The 24,939-nt window shown below is 38.4% G+C and overlaps 1 protein-coding gene across 1 annotated transcript in view; it reads left to right on the top strand.

The window, feature by feature from the left end:
* LOC122797063 (meprin A subunit beta-like) overlaps positions 1-24,939 on the top strand; it is a 577,824-nt gene that overhangs the window by 514,783 nt on the left and 38,102 nt on the right. Inside the window, exon 10 of the mRNA XM_044065839.1 lies at positions 23,648-23,852. Within this exon, the coding sequence (XP_043921774.1) occupies positions 23,648-23,816 (169 nt within the window). The 3' untranslated portion in view covers positions 23,817-23,852. The remainder of the gene's footprint in view (positions 1-23,647; positions 23,853-24,939) is intronic.

Raw genomic sequence — 24,939 nt, 5'->3', positions numbered from 1 at the left:
AATGTTCTCAATGTGCAAGTACCATGTTTGCATCACAATTAGCACACATAGCACCCATGGCAATCTCAGCCTTCTGTAAAAATATTTTAGAATAATTTCTAACAAGGAATAAACCAAATATATTTTATCAGTACTACATTGTGAAAACCTAGATAACAAAAGTCCTACATATTCAATAAGTAAATTGTTTGGGATCACCATGAATATAGAACTGACATCTAAAGTGACCAGAATAATATTTTCATCACAATGTCTCTCAGACCATGAAAAGAGCATTGTTAGAAAAAGTTTAGTGTCCTTAAGAATAGTTTCAACAGTGTCTAATATTGGATGCAATATTTTCTCAACGTATATAGGTAAAGGTTCCATAGCCCACTCATGGCCAGATACAATCTGCCTCATAGCTGGATTAGACAAGAACTTTGTGAACCTTAGGAAGACCATGTATAACGGGAACTACAAGATGCTGTACAGTGGAATATTCAAACAGTTCATGATTAATAACACCTTAAATCAATAAATCATGCAAATGAGAATTTATTTTATTTTTTTATTATTTGACATTTGTTTACCGGGGAGGTCTGACTGGGTCTACAGAACCCATTTTCAGCAGAGGCCCGGGGAGAAAAGCTCCACATACAGTACAATACAAATACAGTATAAGCCAATATAATAAAAATTACATTAGAAATACTATACAAAAAATAAGTTGAAAGAATAAACTGCTACAAGATGTTGCAATATATTACCACACATCTAGACAATTCTATACAGTTAAAACATTACAGACAATAATAGTCACTCTCACCATACATGATGTAGATAGTGTCAAAAAAAACAATACTTAGGTAGTGCAATGTGTGACATTCACTGTTATAGTACATGCAAACTAGAATGTTCGTTTCAGTTAGGAAAATAGCAGCCAGAAGGTTAGTGATGCAGACAGATAGTGAGAGAGAGTTAAGAAGAATAGAAGCAATAAAGCCTGAGCAGTAGCTTAAGGATATGGTATAGAAGCAGAGAAGGAGTTAGAAGACCCTTAGGATCTTGCAGTCTGTGAGGGATTGAAATGTGACAGAAGAGGAAGACTTGAGCATTAGGCAGGCTTTATGCAGGAGCAGAGCCATGTATTTTTGAGATGATTTTTAAAGAGGCTTTGAAATGGGTAAGGCCAGGCATAGACCTGGTAGCTAGAGGTAATGAATTCCAAAATATAGAGACAGTGTATAAATACAGAGCATGACCAGGTTTTCTTGTGGGTTTTGAGATAGCTAAGAGATTTTTGTCTTCTGATCATAGGGATCGATTTGGTGTGTAAGGTGTGACTAGATCGGCTAGTGCAGAGCAGGCAGTAGACTTAAAAACAAGGTTATGCAAGGTTGATAGCTGAATAAAGACAAATTGGTTTAAACTGGTTCAAGCCAGTTTAATTCTAGCAGTGGTTTGCAGTGGTGTATGTGATATTTAGAGTTTGTGGCAAACTTTGCAACTTTGTTGTAGCACTGTTCCAGCTTGCTTAGGGTAGAATTTTGTAAGTTAGTTATGATAGGGGCACCATAAAGAAGGGAGGGAAATAAAATGTTTTTGCCAGGGTAGTTTTGGTTGCTGCAGTAAAGGAATGTTTGTTTCTATATAAGAGTCCCAGGTTTTGATGAGTTTTCTTTATATTTGTGGTATATGTGGGTCAAATGAAAGTTTATTGTCAATGATAATACCTAGACGTTTGGTTTCCTGCACTATTTCTATGACAGTGTTGTCACATGCAAGGATGGTGAAATGATCAGTGACAGGGGAGATGTTTTTGGGATGAAAGAGTCCTAGTTTAGTTTTCTTTGGATTAAGAAAGAGTTGGGCATTTCTTAGCCAGGATTTGACTGCAGTAAATGACTGTTGAGTTTTTGAAAGTAGTTCTGGTAGTGATTGAGCAGTGCAGATTATGGTGGAATCATCAGCATATTGAATGAGGGTCCCAGAGTGAGAGGCAATGTGAAGGTTGTTTGTGAAAATGTTGAAGAGTAGGGGTCCTAGGATGGAGTCTTGGGGGACTCCAGTAGGGCTGTGGAGGAAGTGTGAGAGTTCATTGGACCATTTCACTGCTTGTTTATGATCCTTGAGGTAGTTCTGAAACCATTTTACTGTGTTATGTGAGAAGCCTAAGTTAGACAGTGTGTTCAAAAGTAAGGGGTGAAACACTGTGTCAAAGACCTTGAAGAGATCAAAGAATACTGAGGCTGTATAGCATCCTGCATCTCTGGCCTTGTTCATGGTGTCTGTAAAAGATAATAGGGCTGTAGCTGTGCTGTGGCTAGGTTGGAAGCCATGTTGGGTTTTGGTTAAAAGATTGTTTTGCAAAAGATACTGCATTACCTGCTTATTCTCTCTCGAGAATTTTTGATATGGGTGACAAGATGGATATAGGATGGAAAGTGGATGGATCAAAAGAGTTGCCTCCTTTGTGGACGGGGGTGATGTGAGATTATTTCCTTATGGTAGGTACTTCTAATTCAGATAAAGACCTATTTATAAGGATACTGATTGGGTAGGCGACTGAGTTAGCAGCCAGTCTGAGGTAGTATGGGCGAGATTGTCAGCTGAGGTAGAGCAGGGTTTTAGTTTTTGTAGCAGCTTCTAATGGTGTCAGTGGGTATGGGCTGAAATGAGAATCGGGGCTGTATGACATTTTGTTGAGTAGGGAGGTTAGTAATGACAGGGTTAGAAGTAGTTGATGGCCTGGGGTTGGTGTCTAAATAGGTTGAAGGGTGGGGGGGCAACATTAGGGGTGTTAGTATGTCCAAAATTGATTTTATGAAGTGCTTGTTAAAGCTTTCGGCTATTTGTGATGGAGAGGTATCAGGTGATAGGGTGTGCTCTTCGTTTCTTCCAGGGTTAAGTAGAGAAGATATGGACTGCCAACATTTACTGGAGTTGATTTTATGCTGGAGCTGAAGCTGGGAATAATATGACTTCTCATCTCTGTTGATTAGTTTTGTCACTTTGTTATGTAGTGTTTTGAAATTAACATGATTTTTTTTTTCATTTGTGTTTTGTTTCCAGGTTGACCAGGCTAGGTCCCTTTGCTTCTTCAGGTGTTTACATTCCTTAGAGAACCATGGTGCTGAGTTCTTTTTGATTCTTTTCATACAAATGGGAGCTGGTGTATTATGTATGTGAAGGAAGGTGTTATTAAAGTATAGTACAGCATCATTAAGGGGTAGTTGTTTAAGGGGTGTCCAGTCTATTTCCTGTAGGAGAGTGTTGAATTTATGTTGACAAAAATTAGTTGAGTCCCTAACTGATTTTATAGTGTGTAATCTTAGCTGTTGGGAGTTTGTTCTAAGGGAATAAGCTGGAAGATGATCACTCAGGAAGCTAGACAGTGTACCAGAAGAGGGGTAATTGGCAAGGTGAGATGCTAGAATCCAGTCTAAGGTAGATTGGCAGGTAAGATCTTTGCTGTATCTTGTTGGAGCATTAATAAGCTGAGAAAAAAACATACAGATTTATACTATTTGTGGGGTAGTAGGAAGTTATGGTTTGCCAATCTATATTTACATCTCCTAAAATTGTTTCAAGATTTATTGTTTGGGATGTCCAGGATAAAATATTTTCCAACACTGGTATATTGTTACCTGGTGTGATATATATTATTATGCAAATTATTTTTGCTATATTGAAGTTCAAAAGGGAGATTAATACCTCAGCATTGGAAAAGATGGGTATATTACTGGTGTAGGGTGTGAGTGTAGAGGGATATAGAAGTGCTATCCCTCCCCCCTTTCTTTAGATCCATCTCTTCTGGCTATTGCAAAGTTTGGAGGTATTATTTCTTAGTTTTTTACACTGGGGTGTAGCCATGTTTCAGTTAGGGCTAGTATGTCAGGTTTATTTTGATCAATCCAGGCATGCAGTGGGGCTATTTTATTACATATACTTCTAAGGTTAAGAGTAAGTATGTTTAAATCTTTGGGGTTACTCTTGTGGTTAGGATTAGAGGGTGGGCCAGGGTTAGGATGTATGCTCCACATTTGAGTAGATAGGTAATGAGGAATGCATACCATGGGAAGTGCTTTTTATTCCTAGGTGCGGGTACTGGTGTCAGCTGTGGTTTCATAGGAGGTGAGGAGGCCAGTTTGCGGCTTGAATAAAATGGGAAGGTATAGGAGAAAGGCTGGGAGAAGATATGTGAGAAGCTGCGTTGTTTATTGGTGAGAGGGTTAGAGGAGGTTGTTGTGTATTGGTGTGGGGGTATGCGAAGATATAGTTGTAGTGAGGTTGGGAATTAAGAGTAACGAGGCTAGGCAGGTTAGGAGGAGCATGTCACTGTCATAGTGGGTTTAAAAATAGTAAAAGCGGAATTTGTGTGTTGGAATGTAGTATCAGAATAAATCTTAACAACCTTATTGAGTTCATATTTAATAATTATTTTGTAAGTTGTTTAATCAAATACATTTCATTCATGCTGGTAAAATAAACAAAAGCAGTCAAAACTACTATCGCCCCTCCTTTATCAGTGGGGCAAATTTGTATAGAACTCATAGAGGTAAACTCTTGTAATGTAGAGCATTCATCAGATGTTAAATTGTAAAAATGCTTGCTATGTTTGCAAGACAAGGTATTATAAAGATTACAGAACAGCAGTTGTTTTTTATTTACAAGGTATTATAAATATCTTGCTCACGTTCTCAAAAAAGCCTCAACCAGTGGATAATTAGCCTTTAAAACCATTTTAAAATTGCATGTTTTATCCAGCTAAATTTTTGAATTTGTATATTTAAGTGGTTTGGTCGTTTAGTAATTATTAGTCTGAAGAAGCGCCCTGTGGTGATATGAAAGCAGTTACCTTTGGGTTTTTAAGATAAATATTTAGGAATTTTACTGCCATGTACAGCTGTTTTTTCTTCATATTGTATTGCTTCCTTCTACGTGTTTAACTAGCCCTTACCCAGTGCACTTATATAATTTTTTTTGAAACACTCTAAGCAGTGTTGAGATATTATGAAGAATTCTGAAGGTAGCGTATTAAACACTGTGCTTATCAGTAGGGGAATATATATTGTTGTGTAGATCAAGACATCTTGCATTTGTTGTTGATGAAAATTCTACAGAGGAAAAATCTGAAAAGCAGTGCATCATGTGAAACTGGGGAAGTATGTATGTAATAAAAGTATGTGTAAGGGAAAGTCATGGGGCCTGCAGAATTCACTGCTGCATAACATATTATCACAAACATTGGAGCGTCAGAAAGTATAGCATCAGATGAACTTACGGCACACAGTTCTTTAATGAGGTCATGAAATCAGCTTAAGCTAGGAAAGGTATATCAAGAAAAACAGTGTTTCAAATGCTTGTGTTCCAGCAAACAAGGAGGTAGTTAATCAAATATTTCAGACTGTGAAAGACATGAATATGGAAGGAGGCATAATTTCAAAGTAGAGACTGCTAAGCATTATTGACAGTTTCCTTGTATAGGAATGTCTCATCAAATATTACCTCTGAAGTTTCAACAAACATAAAATGGTAAGATTATGACAAAAAGGTAGAACTATTTGAAATCACTGACAGCCCTGCCGGTAATATCTAACTGTATGATTCTCCATTAGATTCGGAATATGTAAAGATTTCTGATAAAATTAATGGGACGGTAGTGAAGGAATCATGTCAGTTTGCTGTAGTGAAACCAGCAGGCGTGCTCCAACAATGCTGAATACTTAAATCTTATCCCATGTAGCTTGAAAATTACTTTCTTTTTCATAACTGTATGCCTTCTTGGTACATTTCTTGTTCCCAGATTAATCAAACACACATCATTTGGGCTACTAGTCTACAAACCCACTACTCTCTCTCTCTTTTTTAATAGATATTTTTGGCACCTAAGGAGCAGGCTATCAGCTGTCACTGGAGCCTCTCTTCAGTCACGGACACCAGAAGTTACTTCTTCCCCCCAGACCTAAACTGAAGCCCTCTCATTGCCTTAGAGGCAAAAGTTGCATCCCAGTGCAGTGTCATTCTCAAGGCCACAAGCATTTGTTTATACACTACACATTTCCATACCCCAATGTCTGACATGCAGTGAAGTCTTTTACATCTGAGACCACCTATCACTGCATGCTCCTGTATTTTGTAAGCATAAGATGCTTACCCCATTATCATTACCAGGGTTGCCATCCCTGCTTATGACCCTTCCAGTCCCCCAGGATTAGTAATTCTTTCATACCCTGCCAAATGGCTCATCAAGTGCCAGGCTTACTAGTTGTTTCCAGGTTATAATAAGGGCTCTCTCCGTCTATGCCACACAGCCAACAAATCCACCACTATAAGCATCCAACTTTCACTGTCTACTGAACACAGATTATTTCCTGCACATGTTGAAACTGATGAATGGCAATAACAGCTACAAAATAGTAATAATAATAATAATAATAACAGTACTAATAATAATAATAATAACAGTACTACTAATAATAATAATAATAACAGTACTAATGGTAATAATAATAGTACTAATAGTACTACTACTACTAATAATAATAATAATAAGAATTCCAGTCACACATTTTTTTGCAAAAAGGTTACTGCAATATACTTAACAGGGAGACACATTTAATTAGTTAGTTTGCTGGAGTAGCACACTGATCACAATATACCATTTGCTGGCAGAGCTCAGGTTTTCTATAGTTTTCCATAGATTTCTATAGCTGAGTGACTTTTCATGTGCAGAGACAAGCTTGGGTTTAAGGAAAACATGCCACTGAAAAGGCCTCAGTCTGATATGAAGGTGTATAAGCTGAGTGAAAGATAAGATGATAACAGTACAGAATGATTCTGGAATTTTGTTGTCTGTTCTAGGAAGTTCAGTGCCGCAGTCACAGCACAGAAAACCACATCAGTTTGTTAGCTTGATGTCAAAGGCCTTGGCGAGGTCCAGGTAGGCTGTGTGGACCACCTTTCCCTGGTCCACGGCTCTGGAGACTGATTTGAAGAAGTCAATCAGGTTCAGGAGACAAGATTGGCTCTTCACAAACCCAAACTGCGTGGGGTCCAGGGTTTGAAGGTTGCCAATGTCTTTGTTTATAAGTTCCATGATAATACATTCCATGGCCTTGCAGATCAGGCTCATCAGACTGATGGGGTGGTAGTTCCCAGGATCCAAGGTAGATCCCCCCTTGTGGAGTGGGATAACTGTAGATGTGCGCCACTCAGTGGGCACAAAGCCTAAGGTGAGGCTATGATTAAACATGCCGCTTAGGTGAGGTGCCAGTTCATTTTGTAGTTCATGTAGTACACAGCCTGGGATGTTGTCTGGTCCCATGAATGCTGTATTCTTAGCTTTGGAGAGTGCGTTTTTTACCTGTGTGACCATTATTACTGGAATTTGACAATCTTTCGGTATTGAGATGGGCCCTTTAGGGGATGAGAGGGGGGTGAAGTTGGCACTGAATCGATCTGCCAGGATATTGGCAATATCCTTGGGATCACTATATTTAATGCCATTCTGTTGTAGCTCAGAGCAGATCTGAGCATTGCCATTAAGATTGTTGACGTAGCTATAGAATGCCTTGTTGTTGTCTTTGGAATCTTTGGCAATTTTATTTTCGTAACTAGCTTTGGACGATTTTATGAGGGATCTCAGATTCTTACTGAGGCTGGTAAGGGAGTTTTTTGCATCCTGGAATTTTCCTCTTTTCTGCAACAGTTTCTTCCTTTTGTTGTAAAGTTTGTTTATGGCAAGGGACCACCAGATTGGCTTCCTTTTTTTGGAGGAGAGCATCTTGCTTCTACTGAGGATGGCATGATTCATGCATGAGTGGATGTGCTCGTACAGTGCCTTAGTGTAGGATTCAGCAGTCGAACCTTCAGTTCCTGTCTGCATGGGTGTCATGAAGTTTGTCACTTCTGACTTGAGTAGCATGAAGTTGGCTTTGGAGAATTTTTTTTATGGAGGTTTCCTTACTGGGGGGGGTGGGGGTGGGAGTGCGATGTGGATGTCAAGGGTGATTAGCTTATAGTCAGACCTGACCAACGAGGGGGTGACCATAGGTATGGAGCATCAATTTCCCATGTTGGTAATGACCAGGTCTAGGATATTGGAGCCCCTGGTGGGACTATGGATTAGTTGATCCAGGGCATTGGAATTTATGAATTCCAAGAACCGTTGAGTAAAGGTGTTGGTACACGAGTAGTTTTACCAGTTAATGGCAGGGTAGTTAAAATCACCCAGTATTAGGGTGTTTGGTTGTATCTTAATATTTTCCAGTATGTTTAGAAAAGTGTAGTGAGAATCTTGGGGCATGGTGGGGATCTGTAGCAAGCTAGAATTTGGATTGCAGTCTTATCTAGTGTTAGTTGCACCTGGAGAATTTCAGATGCATTGTGTTGGGCAACAAGCCTGGTGTTGTGAATATCCTTGGTGAATATGAGCACTCTTCCACCTTTAGTATTTTGGTCCTGGTTTGGTGGGCGAAAAGTGCTTAGAGTTGTAGCCTGGTATTGCAGGAGTGCTCTCTGGAGCCTTGAACAAGGTCTCAGTTACTGCACAGATATCGATGTTCTCCATTTTTAGGAGTGCCTCGAGAGAGTGCATTTTGGGGTTTAGACTTCTAGCATTGAGTGGTATTACCATCAGATTTTGCATGCTTGTACCTGTTATGGTGCTGGTTTTGTCCTTTGAACTTTACAAAAAAAGCACTATAGGGATGGCAAGAGCCTTAGCCAGTAACCTGAACCCCAAGGACGACAGGTGCAGACCATCTCTGGCAAAGCATCGTGGTGTATCGATCATGTCATCCCAGGCAGACAGGTACTGGATACCCTTTGAATGACACCAGAAGCTTAGCCAATTGTTGAAGTCAATCATTTTGTCCTTATACTGTGGTATCATTCTGGGTGAAGGCAGGATGCTACTCCCCTCCATTTATGTTCATATTTTCTGTAATATCTGTTGTGGCAATGGATGTGACATATCTGTGCCTAGCACACCATCCACCTGCCACGCCATTGCTTGTTGTGTCCCAAGCTGTCTCCTGGCCAGTATCTCTGCAGGATGACCAGTGTGGGCACCCTGAGGTGTTTCCTGAATCCAGCTGTTGACCTGTTTCAAGTAGGGGCTGTAGGTTCCCCTTTAGGGTGCACAACCCGTGGGTAATGCTATATTAGACAACAGGAGGTAGAGGGCTTGGTGATAGTCTTGGTGGACCATTGGGTGCATAGATTAACTAAAAACTTGGAATGTGTCCTTGTGAGACCTTCAGAGTCACACAGGTACCTGACCCGGATCATCAGGTTACCAGTGGTTAATCCTCGGCATGAGGGCAGTCATTGAAGTGACTTGACCTTTGGCTGGATGCAGCACTCGAATGCATAGCAAATATTTGTCACCCAAGACATTCTTCCATCACTGTGCTCCCTTTCCTAGTGTGTCATCTCCCTCCCCAGTTTGCAGTCCATTCTTCCCCATCCCCAGTTGTCCCCCATCTGCCTGTTTATGTCTTTCTTTTGTGTTCCCCCCATTTTTTGTTAAAACCTCCCCCACTGGTTTTGACTATCATGTGCGTTTGTCTACCCATGCATACATCCCTATACCTTCTTTCTTGCCCACACCTTCCCCTTTTTGCCTTCCCCTATCATTCTTGAAAAAAATGAAAAATTGGCATCTGTTCCCCCCACAAAAAATACTCATCCTTTCCTGCTTCATCCCAGTATTCTGTTCCTCTTGTCCTTCTGTGTATTCCTCTGCTTGCATTTTCTCCTTTCTGACTGTCTTATAGTAGAATTATTTGGGACTTTGCTGCATAGCACGTATCCAGGCTGTCAATTGTGCTTATAGTCATGCATCAGTGTAAATATGATGCACATATACTACTGAGCATATTAAGTCAGGTAACTCCAATCACATGGGGCAAGTCACTACATATCCTGTGGGGTTTTCACTAGTGAATTCTCTAATTAGCTTGACTCTGTATTGCAGGATTGTTCCTGTTACATTGTTAACCACCTCCAGGCCCCATTATTCTACTTTGACTGTAATACTTTAACATTATGTTGTCATGTCATTTTTCTGAATCCAGCCCTTAAACTACTCTATTGTCACTATGCACACTTCTTTAAAATCAGCAACTGTAGTAATCCCCCATCATTTAAGACTGGGTCTGTAATGTAAAACATTTTTCTTTAAACAAAATATGATCAGACATCAACAAATGCAATAATTCAAAAGCATAATAGCCGAACGTATATATAAATGCTAGTAGGAGTGTAATTTACATGATATATAGAAAAATTATTTCTTTCTGTATGTTTCTCTGTTGTTATATTTTTTAGTTTGTTTGTTTGGTATAGCTGGAACTTGAAATTAGAGATGCTGTTTTTTGATTTTATATATATATATATATATATATATATATATATATATATATATATATGTGTGTGTGTGTGTGTGTGTGTGTATGTATATATATATATATATATATATATATATATATATATATATATATATATGTGTGTGTGTGTGTGTGTGTGTGTATATATCTAGGACTTTTGATCGAAAGATCAAAAGTCCAAATCCATAATTACTGAACACATTTTCACGAAAGCACTTTCACCGAAAAAGCACTTTCGTTAAAGTATGTTTAAAAAAAAAAATTAAACCTACAGCTATACAGGGGGGCAAGTCCCCCTGCACACCACATCCCCCCTACTTTAATATTCTCACTTCGAGGTCACACTACAGTGGGGAAAAGGGAATTTTCCCTTATCCGTACAGTAGTACGATCAGCACAAGCATACTTATCCGAAAGTGCTGCTTCGGTGAACAGCACTTTCGGTTAAAGTATGCTCGGTGATTTATGTTTCGGTGGAAAGTGCAGTCGAGTATCTGTACGGATCCCATATATATACATATATATATATATATATATATATATATATATATATATATATATATATATGTGTGTGTGTGTGTGTGTGTGTGTGTATATATGTATATATTGGTCTACTTTAAAGGATCAAAATTTCAAAACACTGAACTTCTGATCATCAAAGATCAGAGGTTTGACATTTTAAAATATCGAACCATAAAAATCTAACAAGTGAAAACTTTATTTCACGTTTTTGCAGGGGGCAAGTCCCCCTGCAGCCCTCCACACCCTGTGCTACTTGAATATACCAACTCCGAGATTGCACTACAGTGAAGAGAATGGTAAATTTCCTGTTTCGCACTGTACAGAGATATCCAGTCACAAGGTTCAATATTTCACAGCTTCGATCATCTGGTCTTCAGAGATCAGTAATTCAATATTGTGAAATTTCAATCCTTTGAAGGGGGCCCATATATATATATATATATATATATATATATATATATATATATATATATATACATTGAAATAACATAGATTAAGACAAAAATGCTACATTACTTATCCAATCCAAAAATCATCCAAAAAACTCACTCATATTATTCTACATCATAATGTTTGTAGTATTTCATATTATTTTCTTTTCCCATTAAGCATAGCTCATATAGATGGAGAAACATTAGTATTCACTGCTGTTTCACCTGAATTCGATAATGACTGTCACACAGCAAGAACATATTTTTTGTCTAAGCCGTATTTGTAAGTCCTAATTAGACTTTAGAATGTGCTCAAGTGAAGTATCATATACAAAGAAAATGCCCAAATCATACAAACTTGAGGTACATTGAGAATGGTAACATGTATTGCATTAGCTAGACAATGGAACACAGCTTGTAAATGTAAATAAAGTCAAAAGATAGAAATCATAGTTACAAAAGGACGGCTACTATATGTAGTTAATTGTTTTTTAGTTTCTTCAAAGTGATGCTATGAAGGGCTGGGAAAGAAAAGCAGATGAAGATAATGCAATACATGAAGGTGCTAAAAAAATAAAAATACTCTGCAGAATTAGAAAAATAATCTAATCCTGGCAAAATGAATTCATGTTTAAAATAAAAGTACAAAACAAAGCTGCTGGAAGCAATATGGAAAAAGAATACTCAGAAGGAGTAGAAGCATTAACAGCAAAAAAAGTGAAAGTTGTGATGCAAGGTGACAAATAAGTAGTCAGCCAACATGAGAAATCAACAAAAGGTTTGTCAGAATTGTTTAATTCATAGTAAAAGGAATCTCAAACATGTAATAAGAAGTATTTTTTTTATTTAAAAACACTTTAATAACATTGTCATGGCAATATATGTATACCTGGTGATTCAACCTTTTCAAGAAAATGGACCAGATGAATGTAGTTCTATATAGGTTCATAGGTTCATAGGCTGGTACTAGGCTATCGGCCCTAGGGCCTATACAAGCCTAGCCATAACAATTCCCTGGCTATTTCTTCCCACAATATTTACTTCCCTGGTTCCCTGTCTAGCAGGGCGACTGACATGATCCCCGGGGTGAATTTCCTATCTCCCATCCAATCGTCAAGGTTCCTTTTGAAGAGGGCCAAAGAGGCGCTCTGCTTGACATGTATGGGCAGTCTGTTTCAGAGTCTGGGAGTCTCTGGGTCAGGAACCTGTCCCTCTAGCATGTTTTTATCATTGTGATGACAAGGTTTAGATCCCTGGAGCATGTGGCTCTGAGGGATTGGGATTTCTTTAAGTGTAGCATGTCCAACAGCTCTGGGTTTGACATGGCCTTGTATGTTAAACAGAGATTGCCTCTGTGTAGATGATATGTGACAGAGTATAGCTGGAGTTTTTTAAGATGGTTAGCATAGGGCATCTCCTTTAGGCCTGTGATTCTTTTAGTGAGGTATTTCTGCGGCCTCCAGTTGTTGCAGATGTCTTGAGTGGTACATACCAAACAGGGCATTGTATTCTATAATGGGTCTAATGAGGGATGAGTACAGGGGAACAATGACTGCCTTTTTTTCTGGGTGAAAAGCCCTTAGTGATGAGGTGTGCCACATAGAAAGATTTCTTGACTGTTGTGGCAATGTAGTTATCGAAGGTGAAATGACTGTCCACCTGTGTCCCTAAGTCTCTTATCACACTTTCGGTGTTTAGTGTACTGCCACTTATGTGGTAATTCATGGGTACATGTTTTTTCCCAAAGGGGATAACTATACATTTCTTGGCATTGAGCTTGAGCCCATGGCTCTGGCACCAAGCATCTGTTTCTGTAAGGCCCTTTTGTAGAATATCTACATCATTAATGGCTCCCAGTTTGCAGTCATCTGCAAACTTTGTTAGCCAGAATCCCTTAGTGTTGGCCTGTACTTCAGAGAAGTAGATGCCAAACAAGAGTGGGCCCAGGACTGAACCCTGAGGCACTTCACTTGTCACTTGTCTGGAGCTGGATTTGGAGTCTGCTAGTTTTACAATGTGGGTTCTGTCAGTAAGCCAGTTGGCAAACCATCGAGTGACGTAGGGATTAATGCCCAGCTTAGTAAATTTATCGATTATTCCAGAGTGGGGGATGGTGTCGAAGGCCTTGGTGAGGTCCAGATAGGCTGTGTGGACTGCCTTACCCTCGTCCACAGCTCTGGAGACTGATTTGAAGAAGTCAATCAGGTTCAGGAGACAAGATCAGCCCTTCACAAACCCAAACTGGGTGGGATCCAGTGTTTAAAGGTTGCCAATATCTTTGTTTATAAGTTCCATGATAATACATTCCATGGCCTTGCAGATCAGACTCATTAGACTGATGGGGCAGTAGTTCCCAGGATCCAAGGTGCAATCCCCCCCCCTTGTGGAGTAGGATAACTGTAGCTGTGTGCCACTCAGTGAGTACGAAGCCTGAGGTGAGGCTATGAGTAAACATGACACTTAGGTGAGGTGCCAGTTCATTTTGTAGTTCATGTAGTACACAGCCCAGGATGTCGTCTGGTCCCATGGATGCTGTATTCTTAGCTTTGGAGAGTGCGTTTTTTACCTGTATGGCCATTATTACCAGAATTTGGCAATCTTTCAGTATTGAGATGGGCCCCTTTAAGGGATGAGAGGGGGGTGAATTTGGCACCGAATCCATCTGCCAGGATATTGGCAATCTTCTTGGGAATCAGTATATTTAATGCCATTCTGTTGTAGCTCAGAGCAGATTTGAGCATTGCCATTTAGATTCTCGACATAGCTATAGAATGTCTTGTGGTTGTCTCTGGAATCTTTGGGAATTTTATTTTCGTAACTAGCTTTGGAGGATTTTATGGGGGATCTCAGCTTCTTACTGAAGCTGGTAAGGGAGTTTTTTGCATCCTGGGATTTTCCTTTTTCTGCAACAGTTTCTTCCTTTTGTTGTAAAGTTTATTTATGGCAGGGGACACTGGTGTTGTGAGCTATGTGACACTTTGGTTGTGACTGGTGTTTGTTTGCGTTTCAGCTTCGGAGGTCCTTGTTGCTTGGGCAGGTTATTGTTAAGGGCCTCTGCATATAAGGGTTTAGTGTTGCTATGTGAGGGTGTTGGTTGTGTGAGTTTTGAAGGGCTATGTGTTGCCTGAGGTATAGTGTGGGAGTTAACCTTCCCCTCTTGACTGTCTAGCACAATCTTGGGTGGAGAGAGCTTTGCTTCCAGTTTGGCTATGTAAGTGCATCTCTCGCAGGTTGTAGTGTTGGGTGGTAGGAGGAGAGGGTTGTCTGTGTACATGAGGCAATTGCTGCATTGCCCCAGTATGCCCAGATTCACCTGCTGGACAGGAGAAATCACCAGAAGCTGACCCTTGGACATGCCTGGTTTGGTGCTTTTTTTTTGTAAAGTACAAGAGCTGTTTTCCCTTACCTTAGCAAGGTACTTTGCAATTATAGGCTGTTTAGTGCCTACGACCATGAAATAAAGTATAGCCTACACAAAAGGCCATATACAGAAAAACAAGAAGAGCTGGGTGTTTATAATTCTGAAGAAATGAGGCAAAGGGAAAATGAGAAGTCCATGGAATCATCAAGCACCAGCTTACTAAAAAGGAAATGTGACAGCAATAAGACACGCACGCTGTGCGTGTGTGTGTGTGTGTGTGTGTGTGTGTGTGTGTGTGTGTGTATATATATATATATATATATATATATATATATATATATATATATATATACACACATATACATATATATATATATATATATATATATATATATATATATATATATATATATATATATATATATATATATATATATATATATATATATAGCTTAGATAACTATATGGGTCTGCATTGAATTTCTGATTCCAAGGTTACCGCACTGAGCCTATCACAGGCCACCACTGGTATGCTATATATAATGGAGTAATATTTTGAATGACATGTTTTCAGGGGCTATACCCCCAGCACCCCTAATATGGGACCTCTGCTTACACATGTCAATTTCTAAATATACTATCACCAAAGTTGCTAAATATGCTATCACCTCCTCAGTGAAGGGAAAACGACACTGACTCCCTTTTATCTGGATTGGAATAATCTTGAAGATAGTACAGTTGGAGATCATCCACCTCATCAGAACTGCAGTAAGGCAACTCCCCCACAAAAACTGTTTAAAAATCACCTGCATGAGGTTCTGCTGTAGTCAGTAGAGACAACAGGTTAGTGTAGTTAATTTCCTAGATATTGAGAAGTTGCATATCAAGAAATCAAAGGCCAGAGACAGATAGATAGATAGATAGATAGATAGATAGATAGATAGATAGATAGATAGATAGATAGATAAGTAGATAGATAGATAAGTAGATAGATAGACAGACAGATGCATGTATCAAATTGCTTATGCCTAAATCTAAATTGTGAATACATCATCTCCAGTAATTCAAATTCTGGATTTGTATACTTTCCCCACTATTAATACACTAAATTTACTCTTTTGTGTAATCTTTGATTAGTCATAGGTTGGGCAAACAAAGGACTATCAAACTAGAATTACTGCATGTGAATATAAGTATTATTTCAACCTTGGTCATAATGAACACATTCAACAATTCAACCTCAGAATGGCTGTAGATACAAAATACTTACATACTGCCTTTTAGGCAGACTATAATTATGGACAAATAAAATATCAGAGCTGTTAAAACATCACAAATCCAGCATTCTAACAGCACATTAAATTTCATTCTTGTCCATATCTCTCTGTCAAAACTTAGCAGCATCACAAATTATTATATAATAAATCAGCTGCAGAACTCTGAAAATATGAGAAGTAACAAACAGATGCCAATAAGTCAGTGGTTATAACACAAAAGTTTTACTCTGTTTTCCAAACTGCATCACTACCATTTTGGCGTTTGTATATATGGACATTTTTACATAAAGGTTTCTGTTCATTTCTGTTCAGATAGACATTTTTACATAAAAATGTCTTAAGTCCACTGTGACTTAACAAAATGTTTCCATCTTGCACTCAGTTAAGTTGGAGATGTAACTCTCAGCAGTTAGGTATATGAATGCATATCCTATGATTGCTGAACAAATGCTACATTTATAGGAAACTAGGAAAAAATATTTGGTTAGGTAATACAGTTTTCAAGCAGTTTAACTTTTTTTTAAGAAATCTGTTCCCAGCATGTTCTGAAGTAGATCATGTTAGCCACAGCCAGGAAATGTGTTACCCCCAAATGGAAATGTTTATAGCAGACTCTGATGCTGAAGGAGTGGATAGCAGCTATTTCACTTACCTGTTATAAGGAACTTTCAGTCAGGATGCTTTGAACACAGAACACCAACTCACTTATTTAATGGGGCTAGGTGAAATTCCTTTTTCCATTGAAATGAAAGGAACAAACATAGACTACTTGTAGAACAGATCATGTGTGCTGTATCTTTAAGAAGCATTTCAAGGACTGAATGTGCATATAAATAGCGAGCTTGTGCTAGCTTCAGTGCCATTTTGAGAGTGCAGCCAGAGAGTGAGCATGTATGAGTGTAATAGCTAGTTTGTATATAGGTTTATCTAAGTTAAAGTTATTAAGCCTCAATCCTGATGTGTTTGTACATAATAAAGTTGCTTGAACAGAACCCATGAAGTCTCTTCTATTACATCCTGACTAGACGAGCAACACTGTGTCAGAACCGGGATTCCAGAGACTGCTTTCCAGAGCTATGAGGTCCACAGTTAACAGTGAAGGTAAGCTAAGAGAAAAAAGCAGAAAAAAAGGGCCAGAAAAGAACCAAAAATAATTAATGAAGCAGTTTATTTTATAAAAAAGATAAAACAGGGCATTGCAAGGGCACAAACCGCATTAAACAAGTGAGAAGAACAAAAGGTTTATTGATTAAACAAAATGTTCAAGATTAAGAGATTTTTAGAAAACAAGCACTAGAAAAGTATATAAGAGGTTTGGAATTACCTCGGAATTGCAAAATGGGCATGTTTAAGGCAAAAAGAGCATGTTTAAAACAAAATGGGCAAGTTTAGAGTAAAACAAGCACAAGAAAAGTACAATGGGCATGACAAGAGATTAAATGAGCAAAACGAATATAATAAGGGCAAAAAGGGGCACATTAAGGGTAAATAAAGCAAGGTGACTGCATGTATTTTGACAAAGTGCTGTGTTTTGGCATAACTACTACTTCAAATTGTATTCAGGGCATAACTAGAGTTATTCGAAGTATCTCAAAGTATGTGAAAGTGCTTACAGTGTGTGCTTATTACTGTGCATGTATTCCAAAGAATTTATTTGTGTGCAAAGTGCAGCTATTTATTAAGTACTTTCAAAGTAGAGCCATTTCGAAAAAGTTTCTTGTGCTGGGTGTGTCTATTCACAAAGTGCCACCATTACAGAGTGTTTCTTGCACTGTAAAGAATTATCTAGCAAAGTACCGCCATTTTGGAAAGGTTTCAGTGTGCCATGTACTGTTTATTTGCAAAGTGCAGTTACTTCGAAATGTTTCTTACTCTGAGATTCTTCTGCCCAGTTCATTCGCACAGTGCAGTTATTTTGAAATGTTTCTTAAAATGATGATAAATTACTTTTGCAGTACAGTAATTTCAAGAGTATTACAGTGCCCAAGAGATTTATTTCACAAAGTTCAGTTATTCAGAGGCTTGTTGTGCTACTGGGTATAGTTATGAACACTGGCATGAATTTCTGTAATGTGTGTGTGTGTGTGTGTGTGTGTGTGTGTGTGTGTGTGTGTGTGTGTGTGTGTGTGTGTGTGTGTGTGTGTGTGTGTGTGTGTGTGTGTGTGTGTGTGTGTGTCTATTCTTACATATTTGCAAAGCCCTTCACTGGTATGTGTTAATATGGCAGACAGATTACGAAAGCCCTCACCACTTGTATTTGATCAGAATTTAGCAGAGAATTGGAGAATATTTGAGCAAGAGTACGATATTTTTATACAAGCAGCTTATTCTGACAAAGATACATGCACCAGGGCATTCATTTTGCTAAAAATAACTGTGTCAGAGGCCATTGAAAGAGAACATTTATTTGTGTATGCACCAGCAGTATATGAGGGAGAAGGTGAAAACCACCATATTCTTGTACAGGCTGAATCAAGGGAAGACCCCTGAGTGTTTGAAGCACAAATTCAGTGAAATGTGTACCCTCCAGCCAAATATTACATCAGACAGGCATTTGTTTTACACAAGAGCTCAGAAACCAGGTGAAACGTTTACAGCTTATATTACTGACCTGAGGAATAAAGCTAAAATGTGTCATTTTGGTGACTTAAAAGATGAGTTAATAAAGGACAGACTTGTGTGTGGTATTCATAGTACTGTTGTGAGAAAGATTTTGCTTTGTGACAGTGATTTAATGCTAAGCAAAGCTATTGAAATTTGTCAAATCCATGAAGTGACAGAAAGGCATGTAAGTATGCTTGCAAGTGATAAGAGCATGGTTTCAGCACACTCCAGAGCAAATGTAGACAGCATGCAACACATGGCAAACAGAAGCAGGCCTAGGAACATGGCAATCACAGCCCCTGTGGGTTCTCCGGAGAAACCACATAGCTTTCCAGCAAGTTCTAAGGAAGGAGCATGCTCAGTGCAGTATAAATGAGAATCAGCAAAACCCAAATCTAGCTTTATAGTTAACTGTCACAATTGTGGTGCCAGTCATGAGTCTAAAAGAGAGAAATGCTTGGCATTTGGTCAGCAATGCCACAAGTGTAAAAAATGGAACTATTTTCAAAAGTTGTGCAAATCAAGTAAACCTCACATAGTTATAAAGAAGGGTCACTCAAAAAAAGCAAGTCAATCATATAGAGAGCCGCAATTCTACATTCTATGTAGATGGTGTATCAGTAATTGGTCAAAATGTTGATGCAGTGAATTTTTTGGCAAAGAACAAAGTATTTGTACTGTCCAGATCAATGGTAAATCCTCCAAGCTCAAAGTAGACACTGGTTTAAAGTGTAATGTTATGTCAGCAGAAACATTTGCTAAAGTGAGAGCTGGTGTGCAACTCAATGTATCTAGTAGTGTGAAACTTGTTGCGTATGGAGGTGAAGAAATTCAGACGAAAGGTTCAATAGTGCTTTCATGTTATGCGGCTAGGAACTGTTACAGCTTGTTAGTCTATGTAGTCCGAAGACCTGTGCAGTCATTATTGGGTCTCAGAGACTGTTTGAGAATTAATCTGCTTTCTTTTACCAAAGAAGTTCATCATATAAGCACATATCCTAGTTCCAATTTTTCGGAAGCTATTTTCTCAGAGTATGCTGATGTTTTCGATGATATGTTGGGGAAGCTTCCAGTTGTGTATTCTATGAAGTTAGACTCAGAGGTCAGTCCAGTGGTCAGACCAGCAAGAAAAGTTCCAATAACTATGCAGGATAAAGTTAAAGCTCAGCTGGATAAAATGGTGCAGCAAGGTGTAATTTGCCCAGTCACAGAACCAAGTGAATGGGTGTCAGCCATGTTAGCAGCCCACAAGAAAGGCTGAGATGAAATCATAATATGCATTGACCAAAGAGATTTGAACAAAGCATTAAAGAGACCACATCATCCAATGCATACAGTTGAAGAAGTCACAGCCCTAATATTGAATGCCACTGTTTTTTTCTGTCTTGGATGCAAAATGTTCATTTTGGCAAGTGATGCTTGATTGCAAATCCTCATTACTGACTACTTTCAGTATCCCATTTGGCAGATATAGATTCCTAAGGGTGCCATTTAGAATAAATTCTACAAGTGAAATCTTTTAGGGTGCAATGGAACAAATGTTTTCAGGTTATCCCTGTGCCATAATAGTAGGTGATTTGTTGGTTGGAGGCAATGGTGAAGCAGAGCATGACAGAAACCTTAAGAGAGTTGTAGAAAGAGCACGTGAAGTGAACTTAAAGCTCAATCTCCTAAAGTGCAAATTCAGACTACCAGAAGTTACATATGTAGGTCATTTATTTACCAGCACTGGCTTGAGACCAGACCTATCCAAGCAAGCAGCTATTCTTGAGATGCCAGCACCTGTTAATGTTCAAGCTCTACAATGTTTTATTGGCATGGTTAACTATTTAGGCAAGTTTATACCAGACTTCAGTGAGTTGACAGCACCTTTGAGAGAGCTAACATGTAAGAATGTTACATGGTCATGGTTCGAACATCACCAGAAAGCATTTGAAGACCTTAAGCAGAAAATTGCTACCCCACCTACGTTAAGATACTATGATATGAACAAACCAATAAATCTTTCCTGCGATGCTTCAAAATTTGGTCTTGGTGCAGTTATTTTTCAAGAGGGTAGACCAGTAGCCTATGCATCTAGAACCCTTACCCAAACTGAAATGCAATATGCTCAGACTGAGAAAGAAGTTTTGGCAATACTATTTCATGTTCAAAGATTCAAGATTATATCTATGGTCGAGCTATTCAGATTGAAACTGATCACCAACCTCTAGTTACTATTCTAAAAAAGCCTATGCATTCAGCTCCAGTGAGATTACAAAGAATGATGCTTAGATTGCAAAAGTACAACTTCAAAATGGTCTATACAAAAGGCAAAGTTCTTCATCTGGCTGATACCTTATCCAGATTGCCCAGAAATACAATGGAACAGCTTGAAGCAGAGAATTTTGATTTTGACCTAATGGAAGTGCATAATTTTTCTACCACAAGACTTGATGAGCTGAGAGATCATACAAAGACTGATCCAATTTTGCAAAGGCTCAACCACTATATGAATGTTGGATGGCCTTCAAAGCAATCTAGTACACTACCTGAAGTGCAAACTTATTTTCCTTACAGAGATAAGATGTTGATGGAAGATGGCATTATTTTCAAAGGTCCTAGAATTGTTGTTCCTGCTTCCTTACAACATGAATATATCCAGATTTTGCATCTCAGTCACCAAAAGAAGGGCGAGTGAACTAGTATTTTCCCCTTCTCTAGTAAAAGACATTGATAAAGTACTTCCTTCTTGTTCAGTATGCAATAGTACTAAACCACATTTGCAAGAGAACATCTTCAGCTAAGTCAAGTTCCTGACATACCTTGGTCAACAGTAGCCACTGATATATTTGTGTGGAACAATCAGCATTACTTAGTATTGGTAGACTCTTATTCGAACTGGTTTGAGATTCATTTACTACCTAATCTAACATCCACTGCTGTTATTACTAAGTTGAAACATCATTTCTCAGTCCATGGTAGTCCACACAAAGTTATTTCTGACAATGGTACTCAATTTACTAGTCAGTTTTTCTGGAAATTTGCAAGAGAATGTGACTTTGTACATGTTACTAGCAGTCCTGAATATCCACAGTCAAATGGACTAGCTGAACGTGCAGTACAGAGTGGAAAGCAATTACTTGAAAGGTCAAAGCGTGACAATACTGATATCTTTTTGAATTTACTCATCTCAGAAATATGCCCCGTGATGATATACTTGGCTTGCCTGCTCAGAGACTTCTATCCAGGTAAACCAGAACAACATTGCCTATTAGTTCCACTTTGTTGAGGCCTAAAGCTAAGAACAGCAGAACCATTAAAGCCCAATTATTCAGGAAGCTTTCTTTCCAGAAGTCCAGCTATGATAAATCGAGCAGATTTCTTCGTCCGTTGAAAGAAGGAGAGGCAGTGAGGATACAAATACCAAAAGGTTTTGACTGGACTGGTCAAGTAATGGGTGTATGTATCAAGCCAAGTTCCTGTAGAATCATAGGGTGTGGAGTATAGGAGAAATTGCAGACATCTTCTTCCTGTCCCAGAATCGATATTGCAGCATTGTTCCTGTGATACAGACTCTAGATCTCATCGCAATCCAGACAATGTTCCAGTTGCAAAATGTGTCTTAACTTCTACTTCCATTCCTGATGATGTTCCTAAGACTTGACATTCAGCAGAGACAGTCCCAGTTGCTAAATCTGATTCTAAATTTTATGTCACATGTTTTGGCCGTATTTCCAGACCTAGTGTGAAATACACAGCGACCTGGACTTGATTGTATATATGTGTATCTAGTTCTGTATAATTGCATGACAAAGAATTATTTGTATTGATTGCATGTCAACTGATATTGTCAATATTGCATAACCTATTCCTCAAAGAGGGAGGATGTAGAACACAGTGTATGTGCTGTATCTTTAAGAAGTATTTCAAGGACTGAACGTGCATATAAATAGCAAGCACGTGCTAGCTTCAGTGCCATTTTGAGAGTGCAGTCAGAGAGTGAGCATGTATGAGTATAATAGCTAGTTTGTATATAGGTTTATCTAAGTTAAAGTTATTAAGCCTCAATCCTGATGTGTTTGTACATAATAAAACTGCTTGAACAGAACCCATGAAGTCTCATCTATTACATCCTGACTAGACGGGCGACACTACTGTTAAAATTATTCTTGGCATAAATGAAACCAGCAACATTTTCACCTTAAAGATTATGCACAGTGACATTTCCTCATATTCAGAATAGAATAAACCAATGACCAATACTCATACTAGATGCCAACCAATGACTCTTTGCAAACTGTTCATATTTACTTTGTAGAAGTTTATTGTACTGTTCTAACCTTTTTCTTTACTTTACATCATCTTTAATCATGTATGGAGTGAATGATAATGACTAAACAAATTATCAGTAAACCTGATTTATATTTCTTTTATTTGCTTAATGAATCAAAGCATATAAAATAGTATCTGTGATTACTGGCATAGGTCCTAATACCATTGCCGATGATTAGACAAGCTGCAATATAGTATTATAGTCTCGTAATTGAAATATTCACTTACTTATGATATTTTGCATGACTGAGGACTGCATTGCATCTTATCCTAATCATTAATACCCATGCTCAGTAACAATGGTTTGCATTGCTAGATGACTGAGACAGCCTTTCTGAGAGGATGCACAACTGAGGACTGTTAGACTATAAGAATGCATAGGTTAAGTGTCTCAAATGCTTGCCTTGGATTTCTGCTAGTATTTACTGCTAACTGCATGGGATATACATATGGCTGTTTTATAATGGGTGGGACTTATCAGGTATTTCTGCTTGGAGGCAATTAGTTGCTTGACCTATCTTGCAGCGATTAAGTGGGCCCTGTAGTTTATCCATCAGGTAAGCAAAATGGCAGTCTAGAGTCCTCAAATGGTGCTTACAGCCTTGTAAACTTGATTCTATGCTTACAGAGAAAATATTTCAAAGTAGGTATAGATATCATTTAGCTGCATAAAACAGAGAAAGGTATACTCAAGTAAACATAGTATTTTATGAAAAACATATTAATAATGTCAGGACACTAATCAGCTCATTTTTTTTCTAGATGCCAAGCAAGTGATGAGTGGTGGTTCATGGGAGAGCAATGTGAAAAGAAAGGCAAGGCTGATGATACAGTAATAATAGCAGTTTCCTCTTCTGCTGCTGTGCTTGTTGTCATGCTGATAATCAGCAGCGTCAGTATTTATTGCGTAAAAAGAAAATACAAGAACTAACTCATTTCCAGACCGCCAGGGCAGCTCATGGAAAAGGTAAATATATAAACAGAAATTCTGCTCTTTACTTTGTAAATGCAAATCAGACATGTCATGCAATGCATGCTTCTGAATTATGTTTATTATAATAGATAAAACTGAACAACATGTTTAATCCTTGTACTGTGCTGTGCGAAAAAAGAATGATACAAAGGTAGAACAAACTTTACTTTTTGTTCGGACTGAATTATTTGGTAATGGTAAAATTTGGTAAGACTTGTGCTTTTACTATGATTACAAAACTATGCCTAACTCTGACTCACTGCCTAAAGAGTTATTCATTGGAATACATTCTACCAAAAAAAAAAAAAAAAACAACTCCCTCCACCCAGAAGATGCTCACCTACCTTCTCCTATCATCTTAGATAACTTCAGAAATGTTGTACAAACTATTCCTGCCACCACAAGTACAGAAAACGAAAGAATAATAATTCTTATGGACTTTAATATTGATCTTTTCAGTCTCACCTGTCTTGACACATAAGAATTCTTAACTGACCAATGTATCAAACTCTTTTACCACTCCGTAATTGACCTAATCATCACTAACAACCCCACCACAATGTTAAAGTTCACCCACATCACTGCCCCATTTTTCAATTCTTTTTCCACCAACAAAATCCTTGTAAACTAATCTCATTTATATCCAAATCTCAATTCAATATATCCAACCTAAAATCCGTTCTCTACTCCGCTGACTGGACACCTATTCCTAATGCCATACATCCCAGAGCCTGACAAACCTATCAGTAAAACCCAAGACTCCTGCTTCCCTTAATTGTACAAATGTAATACAAATCAGTGGCTAAGTAATGAAATTAAAGCTCTTCTAAAAGTTAGAAATGATTCTTGCCACACATGAAAAGCCAGCCCAAGAACAAACAGCAAGGAGTACCTCACCAAGCTTTACAACCATAAGACCTCCCAAAAGGCACTCTATGATAAGTTACCAAAACTCCCTAAAATGTAAACCTAAATATTTCTGGCAAGAGGTCATTCATCTCACAGGTCATGAACTGCCTACCTCTGCACAACCTACATTCATCAAGCTCTCTGCAGAGGATTTCAGGAATCACTTCAGTGA

This window comes from Protopterus annectens, chromosome 3.part0 (assembly GCF_019279795.1).
Source record: "Protopterus annectens isolate FY-2018-M chromosome 3.part0, PAN1.0, whole genome shotgun sequence".
NCBI lineage: Eukaryota > Metazoa > Chordata > Ceratodontiformes > Protopteridae > Protopterus > Protopterus annectens.
The sequence above is the reverse complement of the archived record's forward strand: the minus strand, read 5'-3'. Positions and strand labels throughout refer to the sequence as shown.